The sequence below is a fragment of the Trachypithecus francoisi genome, unplaced genomic scaffold (assembly GCF_009764315.1).
Source record: "Trachypithecus francoisi isolate TF-2019V2 unplaced genomic scaffold, Tfra_2.0 Lachesis_group4, whole genome shotgun sequence".
Taxonomy (NCBI): domain Eukaryota; kingdom Metazoa; phylum Chordata; class Mammalia; order Primates; family Cercopithecidae; genus Trachypithecus; species Trachypithecus francoisi.
Genome location: NW_022681469.1, coordinates 71,077,954 through 71,103,880, shown reverse-complemented (window position 1 = coordinate 71,103,880; position 25,927 = coordinate 71,077,954). Strand labels below are relative to the sequence as shown.

The 25,927-nt window shown below is 36.8% G+C and overlaps 1 protein-coding gene across 4 annotated transcripts in view; it reads right to left on the bottom strand.

Annotated features, from left to right (window-relative positions):
- CDK14 (cyclin dependent kinase 14) overlaps window positions 1–25,927 on the bottom strand; it is a 604,612-nt gene that overhangs the window by 335,581 nt on the left and 243,104 nt on the right. For all 4 annotated transcript variants that reach the window (XM_033194405.1, XM_033194407.1, XM_033194409.1 and 1 more), the window contains one exon: window positions 6,629–6,723. In XM_033194405.1, coding sequence (XP_033050296.1) covers window positions 6,629–6,723 — 95 coding nt within the window. The remainder of the gene's footprint in view (window positions 1–6,628; window positions 6,724–25,927) is intronic.

The following is a 25,927-nucleotide window of genomic DNA, read 5'->3' as shown; positions in this document are numbered from 1 at the left end:
CCTCTTCTGCAGATATCATCCCATGCTTAGATCTTATTGCAATAGCCTCCTGACTGGTCTCTCTGATTCATAACGTGCCCACCCTTGGTCCATTCTTAAGAAAGCAGCCAGAGAGATCCAATAAAATACAAGTTAGATCAAATAATTTCTCTGCTCAACACCCTTTGGAGGCTTCCCATCTCATTCTGAGTCAAAGCCAAACTCAGAATAGCCAAACCTTTCAAGGCCAACACAATCTGAATGCCACTGTATCTCAAACCTTGTCTCTTCCTATTGTCATCCTTGCTAGCTCCCTTCAAGCCACAGCTCTGCTGTTCCTCAGACAAGCTTTCTGCCCAGAATGTTCTTCCTCTAAAAATATGTGCATCTCCCTCTTTCAACTCCTTCAGATTTTTACCTAAACACTTCTCAGCAAGCCCTCCCTGATCACCCTCAACTAAAGTTGCATGTGTGCATACATATGCACATACATCTATCTCAGAGGAAAGCAGAAAAATGTTCAATTGCTCAAGGACTGTTTAATCTGGAAAGCAAAATATTGATAGAGAGCTACAGTTTTTCAAGAACAGATGTGGCATAAAATCATGCAAATCACAGCATTCTTCACAGATTTAAACATCAAAATGTATAAGGCAGAGAAACCAAATAATTAAGCAAATTGTGTAGCAAGTTGAAAAGACAGAATGTAATTTTCAGCTTCCTGTCCCATCTTCAAACATCATACATACCTTAGACCATCATATAAAACTCTAGGAAGGCAGTTAACACAGGTAAGTTGCAGGTTAAAATGGAGTAACTGGCATCTTTAGGCACAGAAGACTTGAGCTAAAGTCATATCTTTACTATTATAACTTGGCTAAATAATTTCAGTGAATCTGCTTTAAATTCTCTAAGCATTATTTTTCTTCATCAATAAAATACTGCATAAACACAACATGCTACCTACAACTCAAAGGGCTGAGGGTACCATCTAATAAAATAACATCTATGAGAGCTTGTAGAACGTACAATACTATAAAAACATTTTATGGGCTTTATGATTTCTATTGATACAGCTTTGTTTTCATGTGAAATACAAGATTTTTGTTTTATATAATGTTATACATTAGGCTATTTCACTAGTTTATAGCACAACAGGAAAAAAATAATTATCCCTAGCAATATCATGATTAGCTTTGAGTTTGTTGCTTTTTTTGTTTCACAGTTTTATTGAGATATGACTGATATGCAAATGACTGTACATACTTAATGTATACAATCTGAGGAGTTTGGACACATGTATGTACCCATAATACCATCACCACAATAAAGGCAGTCAAGTTAATAAATATATCCATTACTTCATTTGTGTGTGTGTGTGTGTGTATAAATAAAGGCAAAATGACAAAAGGAAACTTGTGGAGCAACGGACATGTTTATTACCTTAACTGCCTTGATTGTGGTGATGGTATTATGGGTGCATGCATATATATATATATAGTTGGTTTGTTTTTTAGAGACAAGGTCTTGCTCTGTCATCCAGAGTCAAGTCTAGTGGTACAATTATAGCTCATTACAGTCTTGCACTCTTGGATTCAAGCATCCTTCCACCTCAGCCTCCAGAGCAGCTAGGACTGTAGGCACATGCCACCAGCCTGGCTAATTATTTTTTTTTTTTAATTTTATGTAGAGACAAGGTCTCACTATGTTGCCCCAGGCTGGTCTCAAATTCCTGGCCTCAAGCAATCCTCCCACCTCCGCCTTCCAAAGTGCTGGGATCACAGGCTTGAGCCACTGTGTCCAACCTTGCTTTTATATTTCTGATGGTAAGAATACTTAACATAAAAATTTACTCTCCTACCAAAATTGTAAGTGCACAATATCATATTGTTAAACCATACGCACTATGGTGTGTGGTAGCTCTCTGGAACTTATGACTGGAACTTTCATCATCCATCTTGTATCCAAAAAAAACCCCTGAAACTTTATACCCATTGAGCAACTCCCTATTTTCCCCTCCTCCTCATTCCCTGGTAATAATAATTCTATTTTGATTTCTACTTGTACGTAATTATTAAATATGTAATGAAAAATGCTGCTACATATGCTTTGCTCTTCTGTAATTTAAAATAGAATAGTTATTAGCTTAATGGCAATATATTTACATAATCATGTTTGCTATTATCATTCTTATTTTCACTCATGGGATCTGTTTTAAATTTCTCAGCATGGTGTTAAATAGGATAATGTGGCACTTATTTGTCTTTGGCAAAGAAAATAAAAACTAAATTGCTTAACTTTCTGTTTAAGTAGAAGAAAAATTTGTTAGAACTTTCACAACTAAATATATTCTGGAGTCAATGATTCTGAACTACATTTTATGTCTTTCTCTTCCAAGTCTTAAACCTGTATAGGGAAAAAAGACAGCTATAACAATATTTTAGACCACTGTGAACGAGATTCCTTTTCAAGCTAACTGAGCCACTCCTTGGTTTAAGGTGTTCCTTCATATTTGACATATTAGACCCAACTGCCTAGGTATATCTTACAACCTTACAAGACCTTGGAAATAACTGTACTCAAAACCATGCATCAGAGGGGCCTACATGTTACCCAATGGCAACATGAGCAACTTAAGGAGCACATTTCCTAAGGGGTTCCCAACCTTGCGGCTTCCAGATCGTAGTATCTACAGACTTTTTAACTGTATAAGAATCTAAATTACAGAACACTTTAGGTCTGTAAAGCTTTTCCTGTTACTCAAAAGAAAGCCTACACCAACAATATCCTATTAGCCACTAAACCACTTTAATAATGACCTTCAAAGTCATTTCCTTGAGTATTCTTTCACATCACTAAATTTTTACCACTTATTTCATTATTCTAGCCCTCAGAAGGCTTTTATAAAACCTAAAATGCCATTCATAGCAATAATATAAAGCAACTAGGCTTACAGTTCTCCTTTAAAGGCAAAAAAATACAGTTGTAGTATGTATACATTATCATAAATAAGAATCCTTCATTTGGTAAAACTTGAATGACATAGGTATCTCAAAACCCCTTGAAAACTGAATTGTGAAATCAAAAGGAAAAATACAACAGTACCTAATAAATCTTAAATTATTTTACTTTCCCTTCATATCTAGGGTTTTAAAAAGCATGGGGTATTAGTTTTTCCTACTGTTTAACTTACACTGGTACGTCCCTCAAAAAAGGGTACAATGAATTACACGGAAATACAAAATCAACATTGTTTAGAAAATTGCTTTGATATTAATAATTCTGAAATACAGCAACATTATAATTAAGTTTTAGAAATTTTAAATTAAATTGTTTGATACTGATTTTAGAATTTGCTAACAAAGTTGTGTGTGTGGGCGTGCGTTTCAGAAGACCCTAGTGGCATATATGCGGCAATACTATGACTTACAACTTTGCTTTATGGAAACTAAAAACACATTTTGTAATTGAAGTAAAAGTTTAAATGGACAGGATTTTGGCCAGTCTACAAAACTTATTCAAACTATAAAGCAGTTTCACTGTTTTTAGGACTTATCTGCACTCAGGATATTAAGTATAGAATAAAGGAAGGTTATGGAAAGAAAGAAGAGAGTTTCCTTTTCCTCTTCTGGCCAAAGACCTAGGCTAACTAAAATTTATAAAAATAAACAGGAGCTATAACAGTCCAGTTAGGATGGGCCTGGGTCTATCTTACAAACTACAATAACTTGGAAATAACTGCTTCATCTCCCTAACCTTTAGGTTTCTCCTTTGCAAAATGGTGATATTTACAGTTCCATGAGGCTGTTGAGAACACCAAAAGTGACAATGAATGTAAGCCCTCCGCACAGTGCTACGCATAAAACTCTGTAAATTTCAGCTGTTGGGTTTTATTTTTGTGGCCATATTTATCTTAAGCATTCTTTCACCTCTCTTTCTGTGGCCCTCACTTATTCATCCCAAGCCCACGGTGCCCTCCTGTTTCCTACCTTATGCCACTCACTAACATCTGCTCTAATTTCCAAGGCACTTAATGTTTAAAAAATTATTATTGCCTTCCCACTGCTTCAAAACATGCAAGGAGAGTAGAGTTTCTTTCTGCTAGATACTGTGAGGAAAGCAATCTGATTAAAACAATCCATTAAGGTATATAAGAACCTTAATTTTTCTTGAGATATCCAAATATTTACAAAGAACAAGCAATAGGAAACTTGTGTCAAGGAAATAAAAACTTTAGGTAATATTCAGGGAAGTTATTTTTGAACTGGGCAATTTCCAAATAGACTAATTCTGCTGAGAAATCTACACCTTCCCACCCTAAATGAGAAGACTATCCTAAGAAATATCTACAAGCTGAAGCTGTTTTTTTCACCAAATGCTGATTTCAGGAATTCAACTAAACATCTTTTACTAAAAATGCACAAAAACAAAACAAACTTCACATATAGCAAAAAAACAAAATGATGAGAATAGGAAAAGATAGAAAAAGAAAGGCAGAAAGGAGAAAGGCAAAGCAGCAGTGTAAAAGTAAGGCAACACAGGTAGAGAGGACAGCAGAAGCAGAGGCAGGGCAATCATAAGCCAAAAATGACCCAAGTTGGCCTCATTCTCTAAAAGAGACAAGAGTAATCTATATGATGTCTGAACTCCATGGAGAAGTTGGGAACAAAATGTTACTGTAGATACTGCATGTACCCATATTATTAAGTGGTTGATTTAAAAGGACATGGGATGTCTCCATAACAACTGGGACTAGGGAAAATTTCACTCACACAAAGAAAAGTGATTATGTTTAAAAGTCAGTCTTAATCAGTAAATAATGCAGGGCAGTGAATTTACTTCCTTTTATTTGGCAGCAACACAAATAGAAAATCATCAAATGACACTTGATCTAATATGTACATTTTAGCCCCATAAATATATTTCATTATTTTTTAAGATTTAGAGGACATAGGCCGGGCGCGGTGGCTCAAGCCTGTAATCCCAGCACTTTGGGAGGCCGAGACGGGCGGATCACGAGGTCAGGAGATCGAGACCATCCTGGCTAACACGGTGAAACCCCGTCTCTACTAAAAAAAAAAAAAAACTAGCCGGGGGAGGTGGCGGGCGCCTGTAGTCCCAGCTACTCGGGAGGCTGAGGCAGGAGAATGGCGTAAACCCGGGAGGCAGAGCTTGCAGTGAGCTGAGATCTGGCCACTGCACTCCAGCCTGGGCGACAGAGCGAGACTCCGTCCCAACAACAAAAAAAAAAAGATTTAGAGGACATATTTTCACATTATTTTTATTAGTTTCTTTACCAATGTTACTGATTTTGGTACACAAGCTACTTTCCATCCTTTTAATTTAATTATCTAATTTGAGGGGCAGAATAAGTACATTTTTGAAATCTCTTTTCTACAAAACATTGCAAAAGTCAAACATAGTAAGGAAAATCTAGATTTAACTGAAATATGTAAACTAGACATTCTCAAAAGTACGAATCAAAAGTTCCAAGTCTAAATCAGCTGGAATACATTATTAACTCCAAAATCATGGATTAAACAAAAGAAATTATGTTTGCATTGATGTGTGAATCTGCATCCATTCTTGGTACCACATAATATATGCAACTGCTCAGCTCTAGCTGTCCTTGCAGTCACATTACCACATTATTCAAATGTATCTATCATTTATATGTAAATAGACAAGATAAATGGCTTCTTCATAAGACAACAATTTTCAAATGGCAAACAGACACAGGCAGACATTAGCAAAATAAAAATGTTGCAAATATTCATTCTTTTTTTTTAAGGAAAAATGGAAAGTACTTCAAATTTTTAAAAAAGTAGTGTGGTAATTACAAAATGGGGTCCTAATACACTGACAATACCAACAGCTCTTCTTCTAAATAAATGTCTGCACTGATGTCATTTGTGTCCTATAAATTCCATGTTCTTAGTTCCATCTGTGAAAATTGGGATGTTAATTATCATGGTTACATTTCACGATTCCACAGTTAAATGCTGAAGTAGTGCTACACAAATACCATGTTTTTAAAGAGAAATGGAGAAGGATTAATTATGAGTTCAAGTCCAAGTCTTCTAGCAGTAATAGTCTCACACAATAAGATCATTACATTGTGTGGATGCAACTGGAAGTTTTAATTAATAGCTGAAATACCAACTGAGGGGGAAAACTTTGAAGTCTAAATTGTAAGTATCAGGCTTTCCTAAACAAACACACACACATACACACACACAGGTACACATACAGATCTTAATAAGCATGCTTTTGAGACACCAAGTTACAAGTCCAAAAATAAAAAAACATTCTTATTGCCTATGAGCTTTCTTTGATAATGATCACCATCAGGCTGTTGAATCCTACGTAATAAACCTAAAAATTACAATGTATCCTAGTAACAAATAGGTTATAAATAGATAACATATCTGATAAAAATTCTAGTTAACATTTTTCTGAGTTTTTCTTTTAAGATACATATCATTCAATAATCTCTTATAGGGCCATTATTTTATACAAAATTACAATTCTCATGTATTCAGATAAAATATTAACTTCAGTACACCAATCTAAAAACAAAACTCTATCACACCGCACGAATTTCACTCATATTTTAAATGTCTAAATTTAAAAGTCTTATTTTACTTACCACATATTCAAACACAAGTGTCAGCGTCTCCTTGGTATGGATGATGTCATGAAGTAGCACTATGTTAGCATGTTTTAGTCCTTTCAACAGAGAAGCTGTAAAATAAAATGGACAGAGAAACAATTTATCATGGATAACAATCAACTAATATGTATCATTATAATTTTGGCACACTATCAGATGAGAGAGATCTATATTCACATGTTCCAAGTCAATAACAATTCAAAATGAAGGGTAGAAAAACAAGACTTTCTTTGAGATGGGGTCTCACTATGTTGCCCAGGCTGGTTTCAAACTCCTGGGTTCAAGTGATCCTCGTTCTTCAGCCTCCTAACAAGCTGGGATTACAGGTGTATAACACAGTGCCTGGCCAGAAAAACAAGGTTTTCATTTAGATAAAACCTCCTTCAGTTATTTTACCTGTCATCTGTTATTCATCCATCTTAGGTTTCATTATGGTCAGGGAAAATACTTGGTATGGTTTCAATTCCTTAAATTTGTATAGTTTATTATCCAGAATATGGTTTACTGTGGTATACATTCCATAGGTATGGAACCTGTATTCTGCTGATGTTGGGTGGGGAGTTATACAAATGTCAACTTGATCCTATTATTTAATAGTATCATTGAGTTCTTCTATTAATATACCCTTACTAATTTTCTAAATAGTGGTTCTATAAACTACTGAGAGAGGCATACTGGCATCCTCAACTGTAATGGTGGATCTGTCAATTAGTCATTTGAGTTCTGCCTATTTTTGCTTTTTGTATTATGAAGCTCTGTTGTTTACTGAATACATGTTTAGGATTGCTATGTCTTCTTTGTGAATTGATCATTTTATCAATACGTAATGTCCTCTTTACTCCTAGTAAATTTCTTTGCTCTGAAGTTCTCTTTGTATAGCCATCCACCATTCTCTTGATTTAGCATTTACCTGGTGTATCTTTTCCCATCCTTTTCTTTTCAGTCCTACTGATATCACACAGTTGAAGTTTCTTGTAGATAGTATATGGTTTGGTCATATTTTTAAATACATTTTGCCAGTCTCTGACTTTTCATTTTGATGTTTAGACAATTTATATTTGATGTAAATATTAATATGTTGGGTTACCACCTGCCATTTGAATCTGTTTTTCCTTTAGGTACCTTGCAATTTAGTCTTCACTTCTGATTTGATTTTTCCTTTTCTTCTATACTCGCCAGAAGTCCAATTAACTCTAATTTTATTTCATTTTATTTTTTGTCCATTTCTCTACTTAGCTTTTGTACTTCCAACTAAAGGTAGGCTTGTTTGTTTGTTTCATACACCAAAAAGCATGAATTCAAATATCCAATTCATATTTCAGTGTTATGCACAGTTTTAATTTTATGGTTGACTTTTTGCAAGAGTTTTTGCAACTTAAATGCACTAATTGCTATTTTCAATTTTTGAGAGTAGTTTTGGGTACAGGTGGGATACTTTACTCTATTCCTATTTATTTAATGGACTGGTTCCTAATCTGAGAGTCTTTTTTTCTGTCACCTTTGCCTTCTTCTATGTAGTTTTTACAGCTGGCACTGGGAAGCGAAAGAAAAAAGGTTTGGGTTGTCTTGTTTCTTTTTCATTTCCACAGGATCCTAAATTTCTCCCTTTTCCTTCCTTGTTTACTTTCACTATCCTGTCTTAAGGGGAACCACCCTTTCTCTCTATATATGACTCTCCCCTAGAAGTAATGCTTTCCAACAGCTGCCAATTCCAGGCACTTTCAGCCTCCTTTCCTGCATCCGGTGCTGTGAATGAACTACCCAGCATTCTAGCTTTTTCTGGAATAATTTTGCTTGTGATTTTATTAAGTCCTCCACACTCCACACCCCTGTACTGTTTTTCACAGCTTCTTAAGCCTCTGTCAGTTTCCCCTGTGTCATTCCTTGCTATCACAGGCTTGTTGCTGTCTCCTAATGCTCTTCAAGGTATGACTGGTCTGTTTTTATTTGTTCTCCTTGTTCGATTTATGACTTTTGGAGGAGTATGAGTGGGAAGATTCAAGATCAGAAAACCATCATTAACTGTCCTCCAAACCCCTTCTCTCATAGGAACAGGAATCTTCTTTTTCCCCTCCCATTGACATATCTCTGCTCCTGGATCAAGGTGTAAAGCATAGTAAGAACTCAAATTTACTGAATGTCATGCATCTGGGGTCCTCAGGGGTTGGGGTGGCTATTCTGAATAAGAAGAGCCTGCTGCCACCTAGCAGCTCTTCCTCAAGTTTGACCAATCTTCCTTTGACTCTGAGACCAGCACTAGGCCCAAACCTCAGGCTGATAAAACTCAGTTTCCACATAGAGCCTCCGGGTATCTACTCCTCTGAAAACCCAGAGAAGAACAGCAGCTAATGCTAGCAATTTCAAGACATTGGCAAGGAATACCTGGCTTTACCTCTTAAACTGTACTCCTTCCTCAATGCAAGTCTCCTTTCCTTTGAAAGGAGCACAGTGGCTCATGCCTGTAATCCCAGCACTTTGGGAGGCCTAGACAGGCAGATCACAAGGTCAAGAGATTGAGACTATCCTGGCCAACATGGTGAAACTTTGTCTCTACTAAAAATACAAAAATTAGCCGAGCATGGTGGCGCGTGCCTGTAATCCCAGATACTCGGAAGGCTGAGGCAGGAGAATCAATTGAACCTGGGAGGTGGAGGTTGCAGTGAGCTGAGATCGCACCACTGCACTCCACCCCGGCAACATAGCGAGACTCTGTCTCAAAAAAAAAGAAAAAAAAAGGAATGAGATATACCACATCCCCGTAATCAGATTCTTTGCAACACTGCTCATCTCAAAGAAATTTTAGATTAAGATTTATGTTTATAAATAATACCACAAAAGATATCAGTAGGCACTTTGTTTTCCTCCTTTTGGATTATCTCCTTATAACAAATTGTGAAAGATAGAATTACAGAGTCAAATGATATAAATATATTTACACAACATTATTTATTAAACTTAGGTGGTAAATTTAGTCTTACATCTTTCTAACTCCATGTAAGAATAAAAGAACTGTGAAAGGCAGGAGAAAAGATGTCAAAAAAAATTGTACATTGCAAGTAGCCCATCCGATTAAGTAACTGAAACCTTTATTAAATTAATATATGAGCATTTATACACTCATAAGCATGAGTATTAATTTAAGAATAAATTCTTCATACCTGAGTAAAAACAAAAATAATCAAAATTATTTCTCTCTACAGCAATGACAATTCAAGTAGAGTACTCAAAACACAGAAGTTGTCTCTTTACCGTTACATTAAAAACACTATGTCTTCATTTTGGTTTTTGTTTAAGAATCTATAAAATCTGAAGAGAAAAAAAACAAAAAATATTCTGCCTATATTCTATCAATAACTTGTAGTAATTCATTTATTAATCAAATATTTATTCAGAATCTAGTTGCTGACACTGGTGGCCCTGAGCAAGTCCTTGATCCCTTGGCAAATAATAATACAGCAAGGCCATATCTTTAAAGAGAGATTTACAACGCCAAGAGTAAACTTTCAAGTAAACGATGAAATCTGGGTAATGATGTGTTAATATTATAAGTTCATTAACTGCAACAAATGTATCACTCTGGCTGGGGATTCTGATAGCTGGGGAGGCTGTGTATATGTGGAGGATGGAAAATATGTGGAAACTCTCTGTACTTTCCAATCAACTTTGCTATGAACCTAAAACTGCTCTAAAATGTAAAGTCTGTTAAAAAAAATAAAATTAAGAGATTTACCCATGTTTTAACATATTAAAATAAATTTCAATTATTTAATATTTCACTCAAATAACATTTTAGATATACAAATACCATGCAAATGAGTCTACACTAGACAGTCATCAGAGAAGGCAGAAACAAAGTACTTAGGACTTAGGAGTACATTAAGTTCGAGTATTACCTCCACGAATGTGAGCTCGTGTTATCAGAATTATTGTTATTGCTATGAATTTCCATTGTCTTCCCCAAGCAAACCTGTTTCACAACAATATACTAAATCCTTAATCCCAATATAAACTTATATAAACACATATTGGTCAAAAGAAGGCCGGCCATTCAGTCTGATAACCAAACAGTGTGCAAGGCAATAAGAAGTGTGTTCCCTCTGGAACTGAATCTGGAGCATCAACGTATATTCCCAGGCAAGAGAAGTAGATGCTAACTATGGTAGAGAGGTCTTCTCTTCTGCCCTACACATATCTGTCAAGGGAAACTTAGTTTTGCACACTAAAAGCCTTATTGTAAAAATATCTACAGGTTTATTTTATCTGAGTTTTATAAACCAGCACTCAAGTGAAAAAGTAATTACAATAACACAGTAAAATCACAGCACATTAACTTTGAAGAAACAATCACTATAGAAAGGAGGCTTGCACTGAGGAAGGAGTGCAGATTTACCATAGAGTTTAGTATTGTTAATTCTAATAATTTACTTTCTTCCTTCTTTTAATTATTCAACTAGCCAGTAGCCTTAGGCAATTAAAACTTTATTTCATAGCTAGATTTCAGATATTAATCTGGGGATCACATAGGCTCATTTTAAAAGGAATACTTGCTTCAGCACCAGTCTTCTGAGGTGCACACATCCTGCGAGATCATTATTTCAAACCACAGCAGGGTATTTTTAAATGATGGCAAGGTGTGGTACATAACACCTAGCCTGCACAGGAACTTTTCAGATCAAATGAATTAAGGGCCCCTGAATATCATGTTGTAAGAGGGCAATGGCTTTGTGAAGCAAGTTTTGGAAACACATTACTGAACATTATTTGCAATCTCGTCCAATTCCATTTTTCAAGTTAATACCTCAGGTTGTCAAATTCAGAGATGATCCATCCTTATTGGCAACAACTCCATAAAGGTATTAAAGCTTTCACTTCAGTGAGAATCTCATACCCAGAGGACACTTTGACACAGGACTTTTTTCAACATTTTTCCCCAATTATTGTCTTTCTTCTCTTACCACTTACACCTAAATTGTTTCTCTTTTCTCAAAGTAGTATCTTCACACCCATCATTTCCTACTGTGCTTGTCCCACAATTTCAGTAAAATCAAATTCCTGCCAACATTCATCTTGGGAAGAAAATGTTTTTTCCTGAAAGTGGCTAAATATTATAGAAAAGTATCATGTCATTTTTCATATTATATTTTTGACCACTTACATGAAACCTCAAAGCCTCCACATTACATCCTAATAAATCTCAATAATTATGACAGATTTTAGATTTCAGAATATATTTATATAAACTTTCGAAACACACTGTCAGTTAAATAAATATCAGTATCTGAATTTGAAACAAACCCTCTTGCTTTGAGATTAACATAATGAATTCATACTGGGAAAAGGACAGAGTCACTAATTTCAAAGCTGATGGCAGAAAAATGGCATTAATGGACAGAAAACAGCCTACGATATGTACCAACATCACAGTAGGTGACAGACATGACTAACTTTGAGGCTGCCAAAGGCAGCAGCCACTGGTCCCAGCGAGGTGCCAGATACTACAGTTCCTGCTGTTAGCAAGGCAAGGGAGTCTCCCAGCTGCCAAGTCAGTCCAGAGATTAACACCTACAAGTTCTAGAGCCAATGTGTCTCCCTCATCAAGACAAACACTGTCAAAATCATACTCCTTGTAATCCTAATAATATCATAAACACAGGACATGTTATTCTGTCATTGTTTACCTACAAAAATCCTGTAACATTAGCATTAGTAATTCAAGCACTCTTGGTTTCATCATAAATTTTAGGTAAACATACTGCAATGTTTTAAATTTATTTCACCAGTGAGATTTGAAAAGGTAAAATTGCACATGATGCAAAAGACTTGTAATTAGAGTAAAGGGTGAAAATTATAACAATAGTTTGGGGACTATGGTGTCAAAACCATACAAAAACAGAAAAACATTTGCTCATAGAGGTAGCTGTGCTCTGACAAAGCCCCAGTAGAATAGAGGGATGCAGGGAGAGCCTTCCCTTGGGTTGGCAGAAGGATTCAGATTCATATTCAGCAGCCATATTCAAAGCTTGGCATCCCACTTTGAGAATAAACATCTTAATTTTTCACTCCAACTTGGAAGAAATGAATTTCATCTAAACTATAGTCCCATCATGATTAAAATAAATTTTGAAATAATACAGAAAATCAGGATAAGTTCATTTTATCAGATACCCACTGTAGTGGTTTTTTTTTTTTAATGTTAATAAAGAGAAAAAAACATTTAATATTTGAGAAAATTTTCTGGGTTATTATTTGATGTCCTAGTAGGAAAAAAGAGATTACAAAGACACACAGCCCATCCTCTAACACTTCGCCTTTAGCCTCTGGGAGAAAAAAAGACATTCACAGGCTCCTTTCATCTTTTGTGTTCTTTCTCAGCAGAGAGGAGTAGAGGGATTGCTGCCTGACTTTTCCAGAATGACTACCCATGAAACCTAAGGAGCCAACTATATCTCAAGCCCACAACAAACATCAACTTTTTCTTCAAGCCCACAGCTTGACAGATCTAAGGCTGTTGAAATTCATGTTTACTACAAATAGTAAAACTACTTTTAACTACTAAGTTCCATCTCCCTTACTTGCCAGTGGAGTCTGAATATTTTCATAGCTAAAATATTCTGAGGGGAAAATAAAGGGTGGACTAAAAAAATGCATGCACAAAAGAGACGGGATTGCTTGTTTAACTGCCTGTAATGAGGACACAGTCTAGCAGAGAAAGAATATGTGCGTACGCTGAGCACTGATGCGCAGCTCCAGGTTAGTGCATTCACGGTTCTATAATGCATGCTTCTTGCTTGGCCTAAACACTGGGAGAGCAATGATAAACACTGTGGTTCTGATCAGTCTGGACCTCCTCCTTAGTGATATCTAATACAATAAACACTCCACACACAGAACCATAAACTAATAAATGAAAAAATAAAGGAATCAGGCTAAAAAACAGAATTAAATGTTTGACCCCATATTTGCTTTTTATTCTTTATACACACATGTGTACAAAGAGTCAACTGTGGGTTATGGAGGAAAGAGGTCATAGCCAAGTCTAAACATAAGGTTAAAATAAATGTGGTGTCATGCAATCTTAATTTAGCTAAAATCACATTCAGGATTTAGAGACATGTTTTTGGTTCACCAGATGTCATCCAAAATTGGAAAGGTAATACAACAGGTTAAGAATACTTTTAAAATATTATGTAAGTTGTTTTATACCTATGAAAAGGTGTACTGTTTTCACTTGCTTCTTATAGTTTTCCATTTTGGAGATGGGCAAAAGTTCAATCCCACTACGTATTTCTCCTGCTCTGCTTCTCTCTGATTTCCCCAACATCATAGAACTGAAATGTGATACTGGAAATTACAGCCTCAACCATTTCTCCCTTAGCATCAATACCTATTTATCCATCACCTGACTACTGGCAAAGTGCGGTGAGATACGGGCTATTTCCACATTGCAGCCTCACATGCCCACATCAACTGGTTACTAAATCACTATAAAGAACACAGTCCTCTAATACTATAGCTTGATCACATGAAACTGCCAATATTTGACATTTTTTATCTACTAACACAGCAATTGTATATAGTCCAACCTAGTAGAATATACCTGGTTCAAAGCATTTAAATTTTTTCACAAATGCATTGTTATTTTTACCACCATTAATATTCAAACCAGTTAATCTGCTACCAAATCACCACCAATCGACTGCATTTTTAAAAAGGAAGAATCTATTCATCAAATTATAGTTATAGCTGAGAAGAGAGATACAGAAACAATTTAATATCCTACATGTATCTTTCTACATCATTTGAATTGTTTGTGATAAAGATATATTGCTTTTATACTAAAAAGGAGATACCTGGAAAAGTTTTTTATTAGAAGTGAATTTGCTGAAGAACTGAAACAACACTATCAAATAAAAAGCATACAGGCGTTTAATTACACAATATGGAACTACAATACAATAATGAATCATTATAACTGCAGTAATATTCTTCACTTCTAATCCCTCCTCACTTGGGTACTGGTGGAAATATGTATATTAAGGATCTCTTTTTCTATCCCGGTACACTGTAGACCCTGTATCAGCCTGTAATTTGTTCTCATATCACATATTAATCCAACATGTTAAATCTGTTTCTTTTCTAAATAGTTACTTTCCTGCATTAAAATTTACTCAGTGCAAAACATTCTCAATCTTACTGTCTCCATTTACTGCTAAAACAACCTGTAAATGACCCTCTTCTGCTGTTCCATGCTCTAGTTAATCTTGGTGCTATTTGTGATGGGAAGGATCCAAACAAATGCAGGTACTACATAAATGCTAGACATGTGGTTCTTCTCAAATGCAAACATCTTGCTAGTAACTTCTGGAGAAAGGAAACTTACTTAGCAACAAGGGTGGGAATGGTGTTGATTATAATCCAGGTACTGTCTTCGGGAGGAAGAGAAAATTTAGGGACTGAGGGTTTCTGCAAGACCTGATTAACAGGTTTTTTATTTTTTAATCTTGGTCTGGCCACAAAAACTAGGTTTAATAGTCATTAGGCAGTTTGCTTCATTTTAACTATTTTATACTTTATCACACATGGGTTACATGTACAGTTAACAAGAACACTACAAAGTATGTGATTAAAAAAAAAAAAAACGATGAGTGGTTTTGCACCAAGCCCCTTATGTCTTCTGGTTAAGAATAACCATTCACATCATGTTAGCTATTACTGTTTGACTAGGTTTGTATTTACATATGTGTTATTTATTTATTTATTTATTTACTTATTTATTTAGAGGTGGGGTCTCGCTCTATTGCCCAGGCTGGAGTGCAAAGTATAATCACAGCTCATTGCAGCCTCAACCGCCCAGGCTCAAGTGATCCTCCTGAGCAGCAGGCACCTGCCACCACCCCTAGCTAATGTTTTTGCTTGTTTTTTGTTTGTTTGTTTGTTTGTTTTGAGACGGAGTCTGGCTCTGTCGCCCGGGCTGGAGTGCAGTGGCCAGATCTCAGCTCACTGCAAGCTCCGCCTCCCAGGTTTACGCCATTCTCCTGCTTCAGCCTCCCCAGTAGCTGGGACCACAGGTGACCGCCACCTCGCCTGGCTAGACTTTGTATTTTTTTTTTTTTTTAGTAGAGACAGGGTTTCACCGTGTTAGCCGGGATGGTCTCGATCTCCTGACCTAGTGATCTGCCCGTCTCGGCCTCCCAAAGTGCTGGGATTACAGGCTTGAGCCACCGCGCTTGTTTTTAATTATTTGTAGAGATGAGGCTTTGCTATGTTGTTTAGGCTGGTCTCAAACTCCTGGGCTCAAGTGATTCTTCTATCTTGGCCTCCCAAAGTGCTGGGATTATAGGCATGAGCCACTGTGCCTGATCTTGCTGTCTGAATAGATTTAAATCAACATCTCTTTAAATGAATGTATGTGAATAGCTATTGTTGTATGCTTTTACACATAAGATTTACACATCTGTATCCTTTACAGATAAGTTTAAAGTCAGAAAACGTCTCCTTTGGCATGGCTACAAGTCCCAGCACCCAAAGGCACAGAAGACACTCAACTTTGTAAGACTGTAGTCAAGAGGAAAAGCATTGTCAGACTCCTCCACAAAACAAAGTAGTTCTGCAGCATATTCTTAAGCAAATTAGAGCCCACCTCCCTTTGTGGAGAAGTAGACCACTCACAACAGCCACAGCCCCAGGCCCAGCATGCAGTGCTTCTCAAAGTATGGCCCACTAACCAACTACATAAAGTCAATTGGTGTGCTTGATATCAATGCAGATTCATGGAGTCCTATTCCAAAGCTACCAAATATACGTTTATAAGGATGGAACCCACAAATCACCCAACATATATTTATTTAACATCTACTACATGCCAATCACAAGGCACTGGAGATAAAACAAGAAACACAGACAAAAAACTCTTATTCTCATGAAGCTTATATTCTGTATTTCGACCAAATTGTCCATTTAATATTTATGCATCCTAAAGTTTAAAAATCACTGTGCTATGGCTCTCACAGAGGGAGAGGGGTAGCATGTTTATGGCATGTGTGTGTGTGTGTGTATGTATTTAGTTGCACTTCAACCTACTTGCTGCTCTACAAGCATATCAACAGAAGCGAAGTCAGTTGCTCAGCTCATTTGCCTAGTGTCTATCTTTGTCTTTTCTTTCTTGTGCTCCCCCTCTCACACACAGAAAGCTACTGAGGTAGATTCTACTTAAAGTTATAGTCTTGAGCTAGAAGGCAAAGGAAATTCTTTATTCTGAAAATTTGATGGTATTCTGATGTGTGCAGTTTTTTCCTATTGAGTTGAAAAGTCCAAAAAAGTCAGCCAACAAAGTTTTTCATTATTAATGAACTGTTGGTAAAGTCGTAATTATATGGCCTTTCCAATCCCACAACAATTCTAAAATCTGTGAAAGAGTAAGATTTGCTGTAAATTGCTTTAGAACCAGTGCTTTGATAAATATATATAATCAGCAGGTCTGATCATAATGAAAACGGATTATGAGCACAGAAGGAAGAGACAGAAAAGACCATAAAAGATAACTACAGATTTTGGTTGGAGCTGAATTAAAATTTCAAACATACCACTACTTCATTTGACTGAAACAAAGCCAAAGCTAAAAAAACTACAAAGTACAGCACAGTTCATTGGAAGGCCCACAGTACCAGAGCCTGTGTTACCCAAAGCGTCAGTCCACCTACAGGCAGTCATCCTCCTACACCTGGACAAGCCTTAAAATCCTTCAGGCTGACTCTACTCAGCACTGGCCTTGTGAGCACCTAAGTTCATCTCAGCTTGAGCGAGCTCTGCCACTTACATGAAGGTCACTAATACAGAGTCCCAGTTTGCTTCTCTACCACTTGTACCTGTCCTCCTTGTCAGTATTTAGTAATGCTCAGCTGCTAATAATCGTGCTTGGTCAATGCTAGCATCACTCAAATGTTCAGGATGTTTATGAGATATTTAATCTAAGAAAAGGCATTAAGGCCTTCCAGTCATAAAGAATGGGGAATCCCAGCCTCTGAGTGGGCTCATTTCTTTCATTTTAACTATTTAACTTCCTGCTTCACATTATTCCAGCTAATGCAGCATTTGAAAGAGGCTATTCTACATCTGGAAATACATAAAAGCAAGACAGGAATACAAACATACCTATAAAGGGTAGAGTGACTTATCACAAGTGTTCAGCCTTTAGAAGTCTGTGATAATAAAATTGTTTATGCAAAGTTACATATGGCAAAATGTTATTTAATAAGCTTGATAATATTCTCCTTCCAACTTTTTCTGAAAATAAAGACATCCTAAATCTCCTTGATACTAGGGAAACTACTCCAACACAAAAAACTAATAATGTTAAAACTAGACACAGTGGCTCACACCTGTAACCCCAGCATTTTGAAAGGTGGAGGCGGGAGGATGACTTGAGCTTAGGAGATCAGGGCCAGCCTGGGCAACATAGCAAGACTCCACATCTATAACAAATGAAAATGAGCTGGGCGTGATGGCACATGCCTGTAGTCCCAGCTACTCAGGAGGTTGAAGCAAGAGAATCACTTGAGCCCAGGAGTTTGAGTTTGAGGCTGCAGTGAGCTGTGATTATGCCACGACATTCCAGCCTGGGTGACAGAGCGAGAGTTGAGCCCAATAATTTGAGGTTACACTATGACTATGATCACACCACTGCACTTCGCCCTAGGCAGAAGAGGGAAACTCTGTCTCTAAAAATAATAATAATAATAAATAAATAAATTAGCAAGGTAACTTCAAATTGTCATGATAATTAAAAAAACAAAAACAAAAACAACAGGCATTCAAGAAAATGACAAAAGGGAAGAAAAACAGGTTTCTTTATTATGGTCTCAAATTTTCCAGAAATTTTGCATCTCTGTACGCACTGTCAAACCGAGGAACTGGAGAAACAGGTGATCTTATCATACATTCCTCTAGGTAAGAAACTATCTGATTCCTGCACAGTTTGGGTTACAAAGAGTTGAGGGGACAGTCTCTGCAATGTACACTTGTGACTGGTATTGACAATAGCTCCTGCTCATGCAACCTGCCTTTCCATAAGAGACAGGCATCTCCTGAGTGCTATGGCAAACATCTACCCATTATTAGCATTACCATCATCTTCTCAAATGCATTCAACCTTCTACTGACCCATGCTTCCCTTTCTAACAAGATTTCATCTTGTTTCATGTACATTACATACACACACATCCATACACACACATATATATAAAATCTTAGTGCACTGAATACATTTGTAATTTGACTGATGTACAGGGTGATTGATTCATCATGCACAGCTGAAATAACCCTCATAGAACTGTAAAACTCAGGGTCACCTTCAAGAACACCCATCCAACCCTTCATTTGACAACTGAGGACACTAAAATATAAAAGAGTTTGGTCATAGGTCTCAAATTCTGGTCTCCTGATTCCTGATATAGTACAATTCCATTTTCATAATAAGTATTTTCTGCTTTTCCTTTTGTCTTAGTTTTCTTGCATGCATTCCTAGTGTTTTGCTGTGGTCATGGTTTACCTTTATCTTCATATCTTTCCAGGTGTTGAAGGCAGAAAAACCTGAAGCTAAGAAGACAAGACTAAAAAGACATCAGACATATTCTGATTATGGTGAAAACCATTCACTTGCAGCATCACCACCTGGACTAAAGAGGTTTAAGAAGATAGTCATAAGTAAAGAGGGAGCTAAAGAGGAAACTGCTGCTCAAAGCGGCTTTTGAAAATTGCCTTTATCTGATCTAGTCAATTCTCTTCTTAAAACCTCTCAACAGCTGCTTAACAGGACTTACAAGAGCCCGCACAACAGGCTCTTGATGGAGAGGTCTCCAAGCAGCTCCCCCACTCCCTATCATGCTTGGAACTCCAGCCATATGGTGCTTTTCTCAGATCTTCAATCCCCGATGGATGATCTTTCAGAGTTAGGAGACATTGCCCTTTCTGTTCCCTCTTCCATAGCTTCTGGGCCTCACCAATTCCCACCATCTCTTCAGATTTTAACTTAGTTATCATTTTCTTTGGAAGTGTTCCCTGACCTCCAAGGTTAAGTGAGGTGCCTTTTCTAACCTTCCCTCAGCAGTGCTGTCCTGTCACAGTATTATAATAACCTGATGACCTATTTCCACCTGTCTATATCCCCCACTCACTCATTATTTACACCTACTCCTGCTGTGCCCGTAGCACTCAATTCAGTGCTGAGTTTAGAGAAAATGCCTATTAAGTGCTGATTGAATAATGCATGCATGAACAAGAAAAATAAAATCATTACAGGATCTTCCATAAATCACTGCAAGGAGCACAGTATCTAGCATTGCACTCTGCTGTAGATTGGTTATCTTACTAAAACGTGTTTAGTTCACCCTGAACATATTGATCAAAAAGAAATCCATTTTCATTTTCATATTAACTGACAAACACAGGGAGACTGTAGATGTCATAGAATTTTAAAAAGAAGTAAAGAAATATCCTATAGGATGTCATTAGGAGTTTTCCGTTCATAAGTGGGTGAAATGTTATATATTAATGCTATAACTAAAAAGGCATTATTTTATTTCCACATATCTTTCAGATTATGGAAAGATGGTAAAAGATTTGCTTTGAAAGTATAATTTATTTCTAAAAGCTCATGTCAGAAACTGAAATTCTATCCCAACATTTTATTCAGCATGAGATAAATTCGTTAACAATAAGACAATATCAATAAGAAAAGGAAGACGATGTTCTAACCATGCATAGATTTACAGTAGAACCAGATCCAATCCACAGACTTGGTTTATGTAGCCTGTGCAGTATTTTTTAATGTTTGGCAAGTATTTAAAGATCAGAAAATTTCACATAAATACACACTCTGGCTTTTCTATAAAAATCAGAATCTCTACCATCCTGTGCTTCACAATGTGGGTAAAAATTATGTGGTGGGAGCTACACAACTGGCCCCTTCATCAAGCATCACTGCTATGGCTCCCCATCCTCTCCAATCCCCAAGAGGGCAGAGCTCTTATACTCCATTATTGCTGGACCTCTAAGTTTGTGATCCCTAAATTAATGTTTGAACGTCATGTGTAAAAATGTAACACCACTTTGTCCAAGATAAGATAACAATTATAAGTATATTAGTCCATCTTATGTTGCTGTAAAGAAATATTGAGGCTGGGTAATTCATAAAGAAAAGAGGTTTATGTGGCTCACAATTCTGCAGGCTATATAAGCATGGCACTCACATCTGCTTGGCTTCTTGTGAGGCCTCAGGAAGATTTTCGTCACGGCAGGAGGTGAAGGGCAAGCAGCCTATCACATGATGAGAGAGGAAGCAAGGGCTCGGGAAGCAAGAGGATATGGGGAGATGTCAGGCTCCTTTTTAAACAAGCAAATCTGAAGTGAACTCACTGCCCCATGAGAGCACCAAGCCATTCATGAGGGATCCGCCCCCATGACCCAAACACCTCCCAGCAGGCCCCCCTCCAACACTGGGAATCACATTTCAACATGAGATTTGTCAAGGACAAACATACAAATTCTATCAATGAGGAAACTGGAAGTAGCCAATTTAAAGTGGGTTTTACATGTCCCATAAATCAATAAACAGAGTAAGAAAAGGCAAAAGAAGAACACATAAGAAGGTATTTGTGGATGGTTGTAATTTCAGCCAAAGAATAGGCAAAAATAAAATTATATCAATTTTCAATTATTCATTTAAAAGTCCCAATGAAACCCATTAGATGGAATAGAAACCTCTTAGTGCTATTAGCATGGGACATTTGTTTCTTTCATATCACCTTGAATACAGAGTAATTGACTGACAGATTTAATCAGACACTGAAAGACATTTAGCCCATTTGATGCACTTTTTCGGATAAGAATAATGTGGCTCAAAGTGTTGAAAATCATCCAATCTGGGATGTGTCCTCCCCTCACTAGCCCTCTGCTACTCCAATTCAATCTCAGAGGCTTAGAAAAAAAGTCAAGTAGGCATTAAACTTCTGATATTTACCCCCTAGGAAAATGAGGAATAAAGAAATAAAATGCACTTAATCAAGGTAGCAACAGAGAGCTGACAGCCAAGCTGGGCCAAGAGTCAGGTCTGGTTCCCAGGCCATACTGCCAGGCTTCTACCTGAAACACTGCAGAGTTTGAAGTCTGAGAAAACTGGCTGGGCACTGTGGCTCAGGCCGGGTGCAGTGGCTCACACCTGTAATCCCAGCACTTTGGGAGACCAAGGCGGGAAAATAACTTGAGGTAAGGAGTTCAAGACCAGCCTGACCAACATGGTGAAACCCCGTCTCTTCTAAAAATCAAAAAAAACTTAGCGGGACATGATGATGCGAGCCTGCAGTCCCAGTTATTTGGGAGGCTGAGGTGGGAGGATCGCTTGAACCCAGGAGGCAGAGGTTGCAGCGCACTGAGATCATGTCACTGCACACCAGCCTGGGCAACAGGTTAAGACCCTGTCTCAAAAAAAAACAAAAAAAGAAACAGAACATGCTTATGGCCTGACAGACCCCACCCCTAACACACACACAAAACGAACAGAATGGGAGGAAGACAGAGAGAAATTCTAATTAATGCATGAAACTCAGAATAACATTAATCCAATGATAACACTGACAAGGATGTGAACAAATAAATACACTTGTACACTGTTTGAGTCAGACTTATTGTGGTGGGAAGGAAGACTGATAAACATCTAACAAAAATTACATTTTTCATAGCCCTTGAACCTTCATTTCTCCTGAGAATTTATCTTCTAAGAAACAGGGGCAGAAATAAGCAAAGACACATTAATAAGAATGGTCATTTCAATGTTCTTCATAAAGAGTAAAAGACTAGAAATAACCTAAACTGTCATTCATTGTGTTAAATAAAATTTATTCTGGTTAAATAAAATATGGTACATTTATATAACATAAAAATCGTGTAGACATTTAAAAATATACAATAGTTCTGTAACTACCAATATTGTAACATATCTATGGGGAAAAAATATCAAGTTGAGAACTACGTATTTAACAAGAAAGTAGAGGTGGTGGATGTACTCAAGCTGTGAAGAGAAATTACCTGTGTGGAAGAACACAGAGCTCAGGGGATAAAGTATGGGTAGACTGGTGGTTTACTGTTAATTTCATATTAATTATTTAGTTTAATTTTTTACCTGGATAATTTATTCTTTTATATTATAAATGTAGCTAATAAAAATTAATTAAAATATTTTTTAATTCCTTTCCTTTCTACTCTCTTCTTAGGCAGGTGTTTATTTAACAACATATTTATTGATATATTCAGCTAATATATATTGACCACCTATTTCTGTTTGTGATTATCTAATCTCAGAAGACATGGAAAGATACAGCAAATGCCAAAAACTTTTAAGATTTGAGTCCTTCTAGAATATAAGCAAAATTCATACTATGTGTAGGTTAGCTCTGGAGTAGACAAGCATCCAAGAACACCTCCAGATTGCTTGGCATAACCTGCCTAGAGAAATGTTTTGATACGTACAATTATGAACCCTCCTTCCCTAAGTAAGATAAAGCAATTGAAACAAAATAAGTAAGTATTCTTGCCACCCAAAAACTCTTCTGCTGGGATCTTAAAAGGAAAGAGAATAATGAGCAATCAGACCCTGCTTGACCCTACTCCACACAGGAGAGCTTTGGGGAAATGGACTGGACAAACCAGAAAGCAAACTGTTCCTGATGAGGGTGAAGGGACGAAGGAGAGCGGGCTGATGGTAGGGCAGGAGCCTATACAGAGGCCAAGTTCCAACATTAGATTGCCGGGTGCCACTTTGGTTATCCAGGTGATTTTCATTCTTTCCAAGTGAATTACCTCATAAAACTGAGGGAAGTGATAGGCCCACAACCAGGTGGTGACTGATGACACCTATGGCTGGCCACATGTACCCATTTCCCTGATGGTCTTAACCTACTCTGGCATGGGGCATTGGGTGACTAACAGCTTTTTATATTTTTCCTTTTGTTCCTACTACTTCAATAAATAAATAGATACATTTTTCCCATTTTAGAATCTGGGGTACTGCTTAGTGTGATGGAAATGCAGATCAGCTACTTCTAACAAAATGAGTCTGTCTCCATTCAAACATTCCTGAAACTAGTCAAGAACATGTTCAGCAACAGCACAGACTGTGGCAGCTCAAAGAAGGATCTTAAGGCAAAATTACTCCTCTTAAGTGGGTGAGAAGAGCCATAAATAACTTTACTACAGCAGATCTTTTTAAGTACATGACAGTGTAACAACCAAACAATTAAAAAATATTAGACCAATGGAGAAATAGGAGAGAGAACTCCCAATGGAACCAAGTGTGGAACCTTATAGTACAGGTGCCACATGAGCTGCTCTGGAAGAACCTATGGATATGCTATAACGAAATGCAGCATTCTGACCTCAAGGAACTTGAGTTTGGGGGAAGAACAAGAGTCACGGATGGGAAAATAAGTAGCTTATTTTGGTTGAAAACCAAAATGTTTGAAGTAAAGTAATGGGGACAAAGATGGAGACAAAGGTTTGGGTCCTCATTCTTCAGGTTTTTAGGGAGTTTAATTATTATTTTATACAAAAAAAAAAAAAGACAGGAGCGTTTAATAAAAGGTGAGCCTCTGTAAGGTTGTAAGGTTCATCCAGCAGGAATACACACAATAGATTACTGTTGGAAAAGATGGTATCCTTTCACATAAAACTAACTGAATGCACTATTCTAGCAGAGCTTAACAGAACAGCTATTAATGGCTAGAAACTAACTGCCATCCTAACTTAGTGACATAATAGTGTCACCAAGGGGACAAAAGAATTCTTTTATTTTTTCAGAAAACCTCATACAGACATTAGATTACCTGAAATAAAAATGTACATGCCTATTAAAAGGTTATCATTGAGTAGTGCCTATTACCTATGATATGAATAAATACAATGTACTACAACAAATCTTATGAGAAGATTTGCTGGGAATATATTCAAACATAAGTGACACCAGAAAAGTGAGCTAGCAAAAACAATTTCTATCTGCCTATATGCTGTACATGTAAACTTGGACATTTTCTTTCCTTCTAGTTTTAAACTACCACCTCATCTTAAAGAAAAAAAAAAAAAACGAGTAATTCAAATAAGTTCAAATAAGGGAGTTAGTCAATTTTCTAACGTAAATTTCCCCAGAAAATAATATTCCTATATAATAGTTTTAGAAGATGAAAAGTAAAATTAAACATTTAAAACAAGTGGAATAAAAACAATGATGTCCAAAAATGTTTAACCAGATTCACATAATGTAATATATATCATTAAATGCCTTCAAAAATATAGAAAGTAAAGTTTTAAGACTCAGGAATATATGCAATGTAATACTTGCTTATGTAATGAGTTAAGAGAACTCATGCATTCATTCGATAAATGTTTACTGAGTGACTACTCTGTGCAAGGCACTGTGCTAGGTACTGGAGACACAACAGTGAAACAAAAGAAAAAAAATAAGTAAAAATCCTGCCTACCTGATGTTTTTCTGGTGGGGAGAGACAATCACAAAAAGGGAACGTGAAAAATAAGTATTGTGTTAGAGTGTGGTAAGTGCTAAGGAGAAAAAGTTTCTCGCTCTCTCCCGCTACATATTTTGCCACAAACTGCCATCTTCTGACTAACCTAAGGGTCACTACTTCAGAATGAAGCCAGAGCTAAGGAAAGAGCTCCACAGAGATGGGGAAGGGTTATCTACACCATCTGAAGCTTCACCTTTCCTCTGGACTTACTGCATGAGACAATACATTCTTGTTTGTATATTTGTTTACACCATCTGAATAAAGGCTATCTATGATTTGCAGTCAAAAATGTTCTAATATCAGAAGTTTAAGAAAGAACTTTCTAATACGATTTAAACACTGAGATTGTCTTATCCCTCATTTGTTGACTGCAGAGAGGGCTAAGATCACATGAACAGATCTGGAGCTTAGAAATGAAACCTGATCATTCCTAACAGCTTTTTGCAAATCTATGCAAATACAACATGAACACAGCCAGAAAACAGATAATTTTCTATCTAGAAATTCTGAGATAATAATCTAGCTTCTTATTTCATTTTAGAGTAGAAGAGAACAACAGCCCAGCACAGGAATTTAGAAGTCTCACCTCATAACTCTAAGGCCAGTGCTCTTTCTACCATCTGTTCTAGACGAACACAGTATTAGTTGAAAGGGAGCTTATATATCATTAGGCCAAACTCTTCATTTTGTAAACTAAAAAGTGTAT